The sequence below is a fragment of the Callithrix jacchus genome, chromosome 3 (assembly GCF_049354715.1).
Source record: "Callithrix jacchus isolate 240 chromosome 3, calJac240_pri, whole genome shotgun sequence".
In the NCBI taxonomy this organism is placed as follows: domain Eukaryota; kingdom Metazoa; phylum Chordata; class Mammalia; order Primates; family Cebidae; genus Callithrix; species Callithrix jacchus.
The window spans coordinates 123,097,918-123,111,528 of NC_133504.1; the positions used below are offsets into that span (position 1 = coordinate 123,097,918).

Consider the following 13,611-nt stretch of genomic DNA (forward strand, 5'->3'; position numbering starts at 1 on the left):
CACTTTACTGAGTCCCTACTTGCTAAGCACTGTCCTAACAACAACTACAGCAGTAACAGTAGTTGCCCTTCCATCATTCTCACGTCATATCAGGCGCTGAATGTTTATATGTATAATTTAATCTTTGTAACAGTCCTGAGTTAGGTATTATTATTGTTATTATATTCTCATTTTACATGAAGAAGCTGAGCACAGAGGGATTAAGAAACTTGCTCAGGCCTGGCACAGTGGCTCACGCCTGTAATCCCAGCACTTTGGGAGGCTGAGACAGGTGGATAATGAGGTCAGAAGACCGAGACCAGCCTGGTCAACATGGCAAAACCCCGTCTCTACTAAAAATACAAAAATTAGCCAGGCATGGTGGTGTGTGGCTGTAGTCCCAGCTACTCAGGAGGCTGAGGCAGGAGAACCGCTTGAACCCAGGAGGTAGAGGTTGCAGTGAGCCAAGATCACACCCCTGCACTCCAGCTGGGTGACAGAGCAAGACTCTGTCTCTAAAAAAAAAAAAAAAACCCAGAAACTTGCCCCAGAGTACATGTTCTTAGTCACCATGCTACAGTCTCTCCAGGTACTCTGCATTCATTACTTCATTTCATCTTTAAAACAACCTTGAAAGAAATATATTATTAGCTCCATTTTTTGCAGATTGGAAAACCTGAGGTTCAAGGAGTTCATAATTTGCCCAAGGCCGCCTAAATAGTAAGCAGAAGAGTCAGCATTAAACTTGACTGCAAAGCTCACATTCTTTCCTCCACACCACACTGCTGCTGGTTAAAAGCTGGGGTTATAATCCAAGAAGAGCCCTGGGTTCAGCGCAGTTCATTTTATAATCTGAAAGTGACTCAGGTTACAAAAAGATGTGGTTCTCCAGGCAGGGGAGGGACACTGACAAAACTAGGGGTGATGGGTCCCTGGAGAAAGGGAGTGTGAAAAACAGATGGCTCTTAAGTCTACAATGCCTTTAGAGAAAATAAGGATTGATTGGGAAGAAAGCTGAAAAGTCCCAAGCCACTGTTAGCAGAGCCTTGCTAAGCATGCTATTTTTCTGGTCGTGAGGCTGCCTTTTCAAGCAGATTCTCCCCTTGCATTTGCAGAGACCTTGGCTGGGCCAGGGTCATATCCCATGGTTGCAGGTCAGAAGCTAATGGCTCCCTATGGGTTGTGATTTTAGTCGCTTGCTGCTCCAGCCAAACCAGCTAAAAGATCACAGAAGACAGATCGTTTGTTATGTTACTGCTTTTAGAAATCTGGGATGATGAAAGCAGAATAAGTTTCTGATCAAAGGAAAGCCTGTCCTTAGGAACATACATGCACACACACATGTCAGTTGAACCAACTGTATTTTTGATGAATGATTAGTGGGGCTTTCCAAGAACCTGGCAAAATAACACTTGAAGGGGGTTTAGCATAGCCTTAAGATTCATAACAGCAATTAATCTTCTAAGTTTTCATTTTACCAAAATAATTAACAGAGGAGAAGAAAGGGGTTTTTCTTAGGGGGTTTCTGAAACCTCTTAAGGGTATAATAACTGTATCCAGCCTTAAGTTTATAGTGCTTAAACTTAAGTAGCATAATAGATAAATAGCAACGTTATATTTGTGCCACTGTGGATCTTACTACATTTAGGAGGCAGAACCTGTATGGGGAAGAAGAATAATGATTTATTCAATTTAATCATTTACTTAATTTATCTGGTGCTCTGAAGGCCTGGGGAAAATATAGCTTAAAATAACATTTTAATCAGCACTCATCAGAGCAAATTGTAATGGCCTGCTAACAAAATTTCCCAAGCCTGGTAAGTTCTGTGGTGGCAGACCTGTGTCACATCATGGATGTGGCCTGGCACATGGCTAATGCGCTACAGCTATCTATCAAGGACTGTCTTCCCAGGGCTCCTTCCAGTCTACCACTTCAATGATGATGATGTTGGCAGTACTGTGTACTTGCTTCTAAACAATGTTACAAGGTAGAAACTACCACCCTTATTTCACAAGTCAGGGAAATGAGGGTTAGTGATGCTCTGTGACATGCCCAGGTCACAGTGCTGGAAGTAGTAGAGCTAGGATTAGAACTGAGGTCTCCTTGCTTCTGGAGTCTGAATTGTTAATTACTGTTCTAGACTGTCTGCCTATAGCCAGTGTGGGTTTAGAAGTGGTAAACTTGAATTCTTGTCTAAAGTGAAGAGGAAGAGTCCTTCCAGTTATTTCAACACTGGTTTGGGGAAGTGTATAGCAAGCAGGAAGTGTTTCTATTTCACTCCACACTTTAGAGAAGGTCGTATTTTTGGTAAGGTAGCCCTTCAGGGGTGATTTAGAATCACCATTGGTGATTCTAAAATGACTCTAAAATGTATGTGTAAGCTCCTTTTTGGGGCAGGGAGGGGCAGAATATATTTTTAAACAGATACTTTATTACAAAATGGAAACGAGGTTCCCAGCATAGCTCATAAAAGCCAATTTAACTCATAATTAAAATATGGTGTGTCTGCAGCAATAAACTAGTAATTAAACCAGATGGGAAAAGGTACATTCAGTAAGATCTAATTGATAACATTAAGTTTAGTGCTCAAGGAAATGCAGACTTAATGAAGAAAAATATTTTTTTTAATCTGGAAGAAACTTCTGGATGCTTTTTATAAAATCTTTTATTAGAAACAGGTCATTCGGGACCTTTAATTCCAATTTCTCTTCAAAACCTGGCTTTCCTGTTCTTTGTATCTTAGATTCAGGTGATCTTACAAGGCACTCTCATACTTGACATTATCAAGATTGATTTGGTGCACATTTAGAACACAAGATGGAGGGAGATAAAAGGGAAGGAGGAGGGAAGTGCTCCCAGTGGGCACTGGGTGGGGCTGGGTGGTGAGTGGGGATGAGAGGAGGCAGCAGCAAATAGTTGGGTGCTGAGAGATGAGGAATCATATCCACGAGCTCCACATGGGAACAAGGGCAGGAGGGAAGGACAGGGTGGCACAGCCTCTTGAGAAAGAAGCATGGCTGCTGGGGGACAAGTCAGGGCTGTCTGTGTGTGTGTGTACCACAGTGTCCATAAGATTGTATGTCCTTATGTTTCATTGTTCATTTATTCAGTATGTCAAGCACCATCTTGGTGCCCAGCACCATCCTCACAGACAAATCCAGGTCCTTAAGGAGCTTACACTTTTTGGTGGGGAAATAGACAATAAACAAGCAACACACACGCAAAAACAAAATGACAATAATAAAATAGAATAATAGACAGTGATCACAGCCAGGATGGACTTAACAAGGCACTGAGAGTAAATAACAGGGGCACTAAACTGGAGAGGACATCTCTTGAAGTGAGATGAAAGTCAAGGTACGCCACATGAGAAGGAGCTAGAAGAAAAGCATCTCAGGGAAGGACTAGCAAGAGCCCAGGGCCTGGGGAAGGAAGGACAGAACCTGGTGTGTCCTTAGAATCAGAGGGAGCTGGAGTGACTGGAGCTCATGGCTTCAGGGGGGAGAGAGGGATGAGATGATGGGAAAGAGGGAAGCAGGCACAGTCCAGGATGACTGAGGGCTATGCTGAGGAGTTACAAGTTAATTCTCAGTGCAAGGGGAGCCACTGGGGTTTTTCAGGAAGGGCGTGTCAGGACAGAGGAGCTTGCATAGAAATGGTTCTGGCTGCTGGGAGGAGAACAAATTGGAGGTCAAGGGTGGGTGTGCTCACCATGCAGCCTGTGTCTTTCTGTCCTTTGTTATGGGCACCACACAGACTGGCAAATAAGACTGTCACTTGCCATCTGGCATTTTACAGCTGGAAGGACACTCAGAGACTGTGAGTAATGTGGTGTTGAGACTTGATTTCACAGAGCAATACAATATAAAAATGGAGGACTCACAGAGTATTGCAACTTCCTATTAGGCTAAAGAAAGTAAAATCACAGCTACTGTCACTTCATTTCATAGGAGAAAAAATATTTTAGAACCAAAAGTATAAGGACATAATCTTAGAAAACAGTTTTATAGGAAATGCCACACCTTCCTTATATTTTGTACATTTTACCTTAGAAGCAGTGAAAACAAATCCACAGTTCACTATTCAGAACATCAGAATTTTGGGACCATCGATCCCACCCTTCTTCCCCTTTTCACAGATGAGAATGGGTGAGCTTTAGGAGGCATGTGGTTTTCCCAGGGTAATGAGGTACATTGAGGGCAGGGAGCCTGGGCTTCAGTCTCCCGACTCCACATTAATTCTTGTTCCATTGCATCATCATGCTGTATATCTTCAGCTTAATTCTACCTTGCCAATGTTCAGATACTGTACATCTATAACTGTGTGGTGCCGAGTACACCCACCATTTTCACTTCTCAGCCAATATTTCTTAGGGCTAAGATACCTATTAAGGAACAAGTAACCAGCAAAACAGCTCTCAGCCCAGTGCCCAACAAAACGGAATCCTTTTCTTTATAAGGAAGAGTAAGCACGGATGAACCTGGAAACCATCATTCTCAGCAAATTGACACCAAGAACAGAAAATCAAACACTGCATGTTCTCACTCATAGGCGGGTGTTGAACAATGAGAACACATGGACAGGGGAGCATCACACACTGAGGTCTGTGGTGGAGGGAACTAGGGGAGGGACAGCAGGGGATGGGGAATTGGGGATGGATAACATGGGGAGAAATGCCAGATATAGGTGATGGGGATGAAGGCAGCAAACCGCATTGCCACATATGTACCTATGCAACTATCCTGCATGTTCTTCACATGCACCCCAGAACCCAAAACGCAATAAAAAATATATATTAAAAAAAAGAAGAGTAAGCTGTGTCTCACCTGATCTTTAGGTAGGCTGCAACTCCAAACACCAGCAGCACCACAGCAATGACTGTCACGGTAATGGCGGCGATGCTGCCTGTGAGGAGGAAGGGCACAGAAAAGAAGATACATGAGGATGTGGGGCATCATGTGACTTTGGCATGTATAGTGTCCACCTTCTCCCTGATCCCATCTTTTCTCTGCAAGAAGAAAAAGCTGCTTCAGATCGTTTTGCATGACATTCATAGCTAGAATAAAACCCAGGGTCTTAACCCTGTTACCAAAACACTTTTTATGCAGGTGACATTGGGTAAATGATCAATATTTATCAAGACTTTTTGGTGGCCTGGAATTCAGAGAGAAGTACTTAGTCATATTTTGATTATCTTTTTAAGAATGACATCAATCTGTTGTTGCTGCTGCTGCTGTTCTCAAGGGTAGTGGGTTTTACATTTCTTCATGTCCTACTTTCTTCTTTTATGGGCTCTGTCTCATCTTTTTACCAGTTGTGAAATATTGGGAGACTTAAAATATTTTATTCAAGGGTCACTACAAAGCAATTTGGTTGTGTTTTTCATAAAAATATCAATAGTATCCACTTCAAAAGAGTTACCTTGGTAGGAGATGCCCTAATTTTAATGAGGCAATCAAGTCAAAGCATTTAAAAAAAACTCCTCTGTGGGAAATATGTTCAGTTTTCATTCTTGAATAGTAAACTTGGTTTTATAGAGAATAAAGTCAAGTTTGATATATATAATAAGGTTACATCTGATAGGTAACCCTATTTTTTGTTTGTAGAAATATCCTGGTGCAATATAAGGTAACATGAATGTTTTATTCTGTAGTTTAAAATCTGGTTCCAAAAACAACTATTAATATGCAGTTAAAAAATTCTTTGAGCATGTACACTTGTAAGAATAACGATACCTCCTCCAAATACTACTTTGAAGCACAACATACTTTTTATGTGAATTTTGCAGTAATAATGAATATACCTTAGTTTTATTTCACCTTAAAAATGGCAAGAATCAATTGGACTCTTGTCCCCTAATACTTCAAGTGATTTTTTGGCACTAAAGCTGGTGTTACAGACCCCATTTACTCTTTTAGGCCACTGGGAAATTATTTACTAGTATTTCAACAAATGAACGGGCCTCTTTTAAACACACTACAAAGAGCACAAGAGATTTGGAGTCTGAATATGTGAATTCAACTGTGGTTCAACCATTAGTAGCTGTGTAACCATGCACTATTTATTTAACCCTGACGACTCTTATACTACTTACCTGCTGAGACAGAGGAATAAGAGTGTTCCACCAATCTTGCATGATTTTAAGAGGATTAAATAAGATGTCAGGTATACCAATCTAAAGCACTATGCAAATATATGATCCTGGACCAATTCTCATCTCTTTTGTACTAGGTCTCAAAAATGATGAATCTTCTCCATATTTTTGGAGATTTATCACCATAGATTATTTCAGTATCTCTTCTTTTATTTATTATTTTTTGTCTGCTGGTATGAATGGCTTTTGTTGCTGTTCATTTTATTAGCCTTTCCAACAAAATAATTAGAGCACAGTTAAGAAGCAAATCAGTTTACTTGTTATATCTTTAGTAACATCTCAGAAGTTTTGGATGAAAGAACACTACATCAGACATCCATGCTCCTGCTGGTTATAATTTCTAAAAGAGAGTTAAAAAATCATAAATCATTGCTAACATTAAGACTAAGACCAGAGCTTGTCGTGTCTATGAAGGCTGATCATATTTGACCATTTCAGAGCTTACATGCTTCTGAACACTCACACATCCATTTCTTTGCTCCTGGAATCACTTTGAGCCAGATTAATGTAACTATCAGAATATTCTTTTTACTACTGTAAAGATAGAATTATGTCATTGAATGTTCAAATGTGCAGACTGGGTCAAGCAGAGAAAGCCCAAGTTCAGTTTCCCTTATGGAAAACCTTCACTCCTACTTTGAAAGGCTCCTCTTGGCTTCTTGACCTCTAAACTGTGTTGAAATTAGAACAATTCAAAGTTCACCGAAGGCTCATAATAGCTCTTTTAAAAGCTTGTGAAAGGAGGGTTATAACCCCAAGGTAACGTGATGGGAGTATTTTAAGATTCAAAAAGATATAGTCACTGCAATTAGGAGCAGTTTAAAAAACTGACCTTTTAATTTAATTTCTCTTTTTAAGAAATGGAAGAAAAGAAGGAATATTGCTGATTTTTCTGCAAGACTCTTCTTTCTTGCCACAGGGATATTTTTATATAGGAAATCACAGTTTTGATCTTTTCCAGATTATTCTCTAACTTTAAGCAGTTGGGTCCCCAACTTTATGATTTATTGATTTTATTTATATACCACCTGTTTCTAAAGATAAATCAGGAATGTCCCCAACTAAAGTGCATTATTTTTAGATTGTAAGTGATAGAGTGACCACTTCTCCATGTGATGGGTGGCTGTCTATCTTTAAGTGTACCCCCAATCTTCTAATGGGGCTCTTCCATGCCACCCTTCCATGTCCACAGAAGACAATCTGTAAGACCAAAGCTGGAATTAGCAAGTTATTTTCCACCTGATGGGTCCTTGAGGACAGCTGGGCAAAGAGGCACTTCTGAAAGTTTGTACAGCCCAATATATGGCCAAAAGGTATAAGATAAAATAGTACTTAAATATTTGAACCACGTTATTTACTATTCTGCCACCCACTGGCTCTTCTCAGTAGATGCCAGCCATGGGAAGAAGAGTCCTCCAAAAGCAGAAAACCTTTATCTGGGCCTGAGGCTAGGAGATCTTGTGTCCTGAGCTTGCTGTTACCTCCACAGCAGTGGCTGCTTTTAGCTGGTAGCCTCAGCCCTGGGAAGTTCCACACCTGAGGGCATCATAGTTTGAGAAGATGAAGGGGTTGCTGAGCCCATGTTAGCACAACTTTACAAGGTGACTGAAAAGGCTTTATTTCCTCCTTGTGAAAACAAATGCCATTTCCTCCTGAGTTCTGTTTAAACTAAACTGGAATTCCTCTCCTCCTCCTCTGACATTTTTCAATACGGGGTAGGGAGAAGAAAAATGAGGAAGGTGTGGCTGGGGGCAGGGAAGGCTCTGCCCTGTGAGGAAGGTACGGGACACTGACTGGCAGTACACTGGGAGCAGAGAGTTAGGGAAGGTGGCTGGCATTTCATTTCTTCCTTATTGGGATTTGTGAGTTACAGACTGGGTGTGACTCATGTTATAAAGCCCTGGAATGGGCAGAAATTAAGAACTGGAGGAAACTTACCTATATATTTTATAATCCAAGTTACAAGAATTTTCCACTGTACTAGCACATTCCACTCTACCAACGTGTTCTGGGCTGTTGAAGACCTGTGAGCCAAAGCCTCTGAATTTTGGGCTTCCCTGAAGTTTGGAATTTCTCAGGGTTGCATTTTCTACATTTTTAATGGCCCAGAATCAGAGTAATTGGGCTAACCAATAACCATAGCTACCATTTGCAGGTAATTACTTTGGGCCAAGACTGCCTAAAACTGTACAGCTATCATCTTATTTAATTCTCTTTACAAGGTGGACAGGATTATTCCATTTTATAGATGAGGAAGTGAAGGCTCAGAGAGATTAAGGTTTTACATGTGGTAAATGATTGAACTAGCATTTGAACCCAGTACTATTTCATCCAGGTTTTAAATGTTTAATCATTAACTTTTCTCAACTTAGCTGGCTCCTACTCTTCCTCATTACCTAACTAAATGTCAACACTTCTGAGCCATTTTCCTTGACACCTCCGAGTAAATTACAGTGTTGTGTGTTGTCAGATCTCAGCATCAACTTCTCTGAAGCATTCTGTGTTATGTTTATGTACTTACCTAGGTTAATTGTATTCATGGCCATCTTGTATCTCTTCCCATTTCTTTGTGCACTCTTAGCTTAAGACACCATCTTTGGCCCACAGTGGGTACTTAACTCATGTATTTTCATGTTGAATAAACACATTTAATACTAGCTTAAAAAGATTACCCCAAGTTTTTTTACCCTAATCACTGTGCTAAGAAAGTTTCCACCCAGCAGACGCACCACCTCTTCACCTTGGAATCACCTGCTCCAGTTTTTACCTGAGTACCTACTGCTATGACTACATCTATAGTCCCACTTATCCAGCCCCCTGGCCTTCTCACTGTGCACTTGCAAGTCCCCATCTGTAACCAAAGTTAGTTGGAGGAGAGTTCATTTAGGAATGTATTAGTCTGTCATACTACTAATAAAGACGAATCCAAGACTGGGTAATTTATAAAGAAAAGGAGGTTTAATGGACTCACAGTTCCACATGGCTGGGGAGGCCTCACAATAATGGTGGAAGGTGAAAGGCACAGCTTACATGGCAGCAGTCAAGAGAGCATGGGCAGGGTAACTCCCTGTTATAAAACCATCATATCTTCACTATCACAAGAACAGCACAGGAAAAACTCATCCTTGTGACTCAATTACTTCCCACTGGTTTCCTCCCATGAAGCATGGGGATTATTTTAATTCAAGGTGAGATTTGGGTGGGGACACACAGCCAAACCATATTAAGGAATATCTGTCTAGAGTCAGATAACATCCTTGAAGCAGCCCAGAGTAAACTTTTGGTTAGCCCAGTTGACCACTACTCCATTCCCCTGCAACCTTGAGGAAGGAGGCTGCCCGTGGGGTTATTCCTTTCCCTGCTTTGGCTCTGTTCTGTACCCTGAGGCAGTCCTGGAATCAACTGTGGCATCATTTAAGTCTCTCTTCCCCACACTCACACATCCCCATGGGCCCTCACACCACACACATGGGCCCCTTTTCTTTATCATACACTCATTAGGGGTTCTGTTCCTGTCTAAGCATCCTGCCTCTCACTTGACCAAAAGGGTCCTTCTATGTTCCTGGGCTTAGCAATATTCTCAAACATCAAATGTTCCTCTAGGGACTCTTCTCATTGAGGGTTTTTATTTTTATTTCACATTAAACATGAAATAAACATTTTATTTGAATCATTGGAAGAAATATTAGTACTTGCTAATTGTATCCAAAATATAAATATTAGGACATGATGGGATGAATCCAAACAACCTCTGAAGAAAGAACTTTGCTGAGCTCTTTAAAGAAGTCGTTCTTGCACTGAGAGACCTGGGGGTGGAGGAGGAGATGGTGGAAAGTTTCCAGGGGTGAAAAAGAGGTGAGTGTCTCACTGCTCTCCACAGATAACTCCTGAGCTACATTCTCCTTGAAAATTCACCAGTCAGCTTATTTAGAAGGTGCATGTAAATACTTGACCAAGTTCCTGAGTATGTGTGCAGGCCTCTGATCTATTTTGAGAAGAGTCTTTAAAAAACCTCTTGACTGTTTTTCAATATTCTTGCTCTTTTCTTTCCACTTCCTGGTCCAGAGATTAGGTAAGAATCAAAGAAGAGGAGCAGGTGGCCACTTCAGAGTGTGCAGTGGCTCCTTCAGTCAAGGTCACCAAGAGGAAAGAAACATTTTGTCTCAGAGGAATTCTTTCTCTTTAAAAGCATGCATCTGCGGATGTGCTGGAGGAGGGAAGTGGGCGACTGGCGAGGGCTTGACAGTTAGTTAGAACTCTGTGTGTACTGAATCTCTATTTATTATGCTAGGCTCTTCATCTTCACAGCAAGAGTATCAGATCATGTCTCCTTCCTCCAAAGAACAACAGTGATAGCAAGAGGAATAAACAACAACAAAAATAATAGCAACTAACATTTTCCTGTTACTTACTCTGTGCCAGGGACTGTCCTATGAACTTCACTTATTTCAATTCATTTAATCCTCATGAGAACTCCATAAAGTATTCTTATCTCCATTTTACGGATGGGGAAACAGAGTCACAGAGATGCTAAGGACCCAAAGCCACAGCACTGATAAGTAGAAGAACTGGGATACAAGCACAGGTTCCAGATTCCATGTGTTACCCACTATGCTCTCCTGCCACCCTGGGCTGTAGTACTAAATCCTTGACTGTTTTTAAATAAAACCTATGGCTCTGGTACATCCTCTGTCTGCTTTCTGTTAGCTGTCCAGGAATCAGGGCCTAACTCAGGCTGTGTGACAGCTTGGGTCCTCTTGTACATACTGGTGAAGGAAGATCGAAGCTCAATAATTCACATTAACTGGGAAGAGGGCTAGTTAGAATCAGACAACAGTTATAGAACAGCAACCTTAGATAGTTCAGGTCACTGGTTTCTAGTGTATGTTGTGGTGCAAAATAACCGCTCAGAATGCTGCCAAATGCTATTCATTTCAGTGTGTTAAATAACCCAGGGTACGTGGAACTGCAGTTTGCTTCTGGGGGGTGGTAGTGGGAGTGGGGTAAAGGCTGTGAGATGAAGGAGAGAAAGTGAAAAAAGAAAACTTAGTTCTTAGACACTGAAACCTAGGCAGATCCTAATTTTACCATTATTGAGAGTCTCTTTTGCCTTGTCTGTTTGGATTTCACACCCATTCTTTCCATTCTACCCCATGCCAGGGGAAGCACATCTTGTCTCCTCCCTCTTACCCCAAATCTGCCCCACAAGCCTCTCCTGAATGAACTCCTTGGGCTTACCTTAAGCCAGGAGAGTGTGGGGTGTAGAGACTCAATAGGCCAGGGCCCTGAGGTTTCACGTGGGAGACAGGTGTCAGACCTTGGGAAGCACACTGGGGTGTACAGGATTGGATGGATAGACAGGCAGGGAGGTAAGAGAGGTGAGGAGTGCTGGCCTCTGTATTTCTGCGTGTAACTGAGGTGGGTGGGCCTCTAGAGTCTGGAGCAGTCTTCGGAAGAGGTGGGAATGAAGCTGTTCTCTGATGGATGAGCAGGACTTGGACAGACAGCAATGGAGGATCAAGGTGGGAACCACCTTGGAGGACAGCAGACACCCAACATTTATGGGCTTGAAGGGTTGGCACTGGGCTTGAACATACAGCACCTTGACTGATGTTCTTATCTATAAAATGGGCTAATCCCTGTCCTTTCCACTTCATAAGGCTACTGGGAGGATCAAATGAGATGAAATGCTTTGTAAATCAGCATGAACAAAGGTGACTGTTGAGATCTTTGTAGCAGCCAGTGCCTTCACTTTCTGGACTAGAAGACTCAAATTGTATCCAAAATGTAAATATTAGGACATGATGGGATGAATCCAAACATCCTGCAGGACTGACCAAGTGACAAAACGAGGACCACAGGCTATATAAGAGGGTGTAATGGAAAATAATAGAGATCATATAAATGGTTGAGTACTCAGGACCAAATCATAAGAACTCTGAAAGCCGGAGATCATGGTGTTTGGGCTTGATAGTTTGGGGTGCAGGGACCATGGAAGTCCCTTCTTTGGGAAGGAGGATGTACCTTTTACACAAAAACCTTCTCAAGTCCAACCTTCTCTTGGAACTCATCCCCAGTGACAGTCACTATCTTGAGTCCTCTTTTTCTAGACATTTGCTCTTTTATTTTGTATGGCACAATTTAGTAAATTTACTTTAGTATATAAGTGATACTGCCATGTGTAGCTGTGGGTGGTCACGCATATTATACATACTGTATGAAATACACTATAATACCAACTACGAGAACATGTTCCGTCTACCCTCTAGACTGAAAGCCTCTTAAAGTCAGGTATGTATACCACATTATACTTCATTCTTTGTCTAGGCCAAAAGTAAGTTGATTCACAGAATACCTCTGATTTCTTCTAAAGTATAGCTATTAAAAAAAACACTGAACTTTATTAGTAGTTATGATGCAAAAAGAAAGCTTCTTTATAAGGAAAATAGCTTGCATGAAAGTATACAGAAGCGTTCTTATTAACACAACCTAAGCTTGTCTTTGTAAAATAAATATTAGTCCTTTTCCCCATTACTCCTCTCTCAAAATTTCTAAATAACTAAGTTACTAGTCATTTGTTTACACAGAGTAGCAGAGATTAACTTATCAAAATTAGCCAAGCATTATCATAGCAGGAATGTTTAACCTCATGTTTATATTCTTATCTAAAAAGTACTTAGTGGGCAGAATTGGGATTCAAATTATGGGGCAGGATCTCCACATCTCTATGATTCCACTTCATGGAATCAGAAGACCTGGCTTAGAGACTGGCTTCACTTTTATCTAAAAGGATGTTACCTACCTAAAGCTTGTAGTTAAAAATGTATGCTAGAAATATTAATCTTGGTTGAGATAATGAAACACTTGCACAAGCCCAGTGCTTGTTTCCTCTCCCTTCATTTTTCTCTCATGGGGGCACTCAGCTGTACTTGTACCTGGGGAGCACAAGTTTGCAATTAATGCAAACCAGCCACACATGTCGGCACAGTTCTTGGTTACCATGGTTTTCAAGTTTCTCCATTTCACTTAGAATTAAAGTCTTTTCCCACATGAATGTAGCCTCTTTTCCACTTGGAATTTATTTTAACTACATGTTTAGGTTGTTCAGTCTCAGCTTCCTTTTGACACCTGCGATGTGAACTATCCTGGTTTTCTAAGACTAATGAAAGATATTCTTCATTGACTTTTCTCATAGCAAAGCGGCATCTTCCATCTTAGAACAACTGATTAACACACAGCAACTCCAGCTCAGTGTTTGGGATCAATCCCCTCATTCAGTTGGCCTAATGGTGCTCCCCAGATCAAAAGGAGTGTGCTGGGAATGAGGAACATCAGAGGCCAGGCTGGGGAATCTCATCTCCTAAGTCATCTCTGTGAATGATGCTTAGAGGGGTGAATGTGGACTGCAAAAGCAGGCCACTGTCTTGCTCAGGAGGTGCCAGCATCTCCATGAACAGTGAGAGAGAGAAAGGCTTTT

General features: G+C 41.3%; 1 protein-coding gene across 1 annotated transcript in view; it reads right to left on the reverse strand.

Annotated features, from left to right (window-relative positions):
* PARM1 (prostate androgen-regulated mucin-like protein 1) overlaps nucleotides 1–13,611 on the reverse strand; it is a 114,414-nt gene that overhangs the window by 11,462 nt on the left and 89,341 nt on the right. The window contains exon 3 of the mRNA XM_008993176.5: nucleotides 4,807–4,885. Coding sequence (XP_008991424.1) covers nucleotides 4,807–4,885 — 79 coding nt within the window. The remainder of the gene's footprint in view (nucleotides 1–4,806; nucleotides 4,886–13,611) is intronic.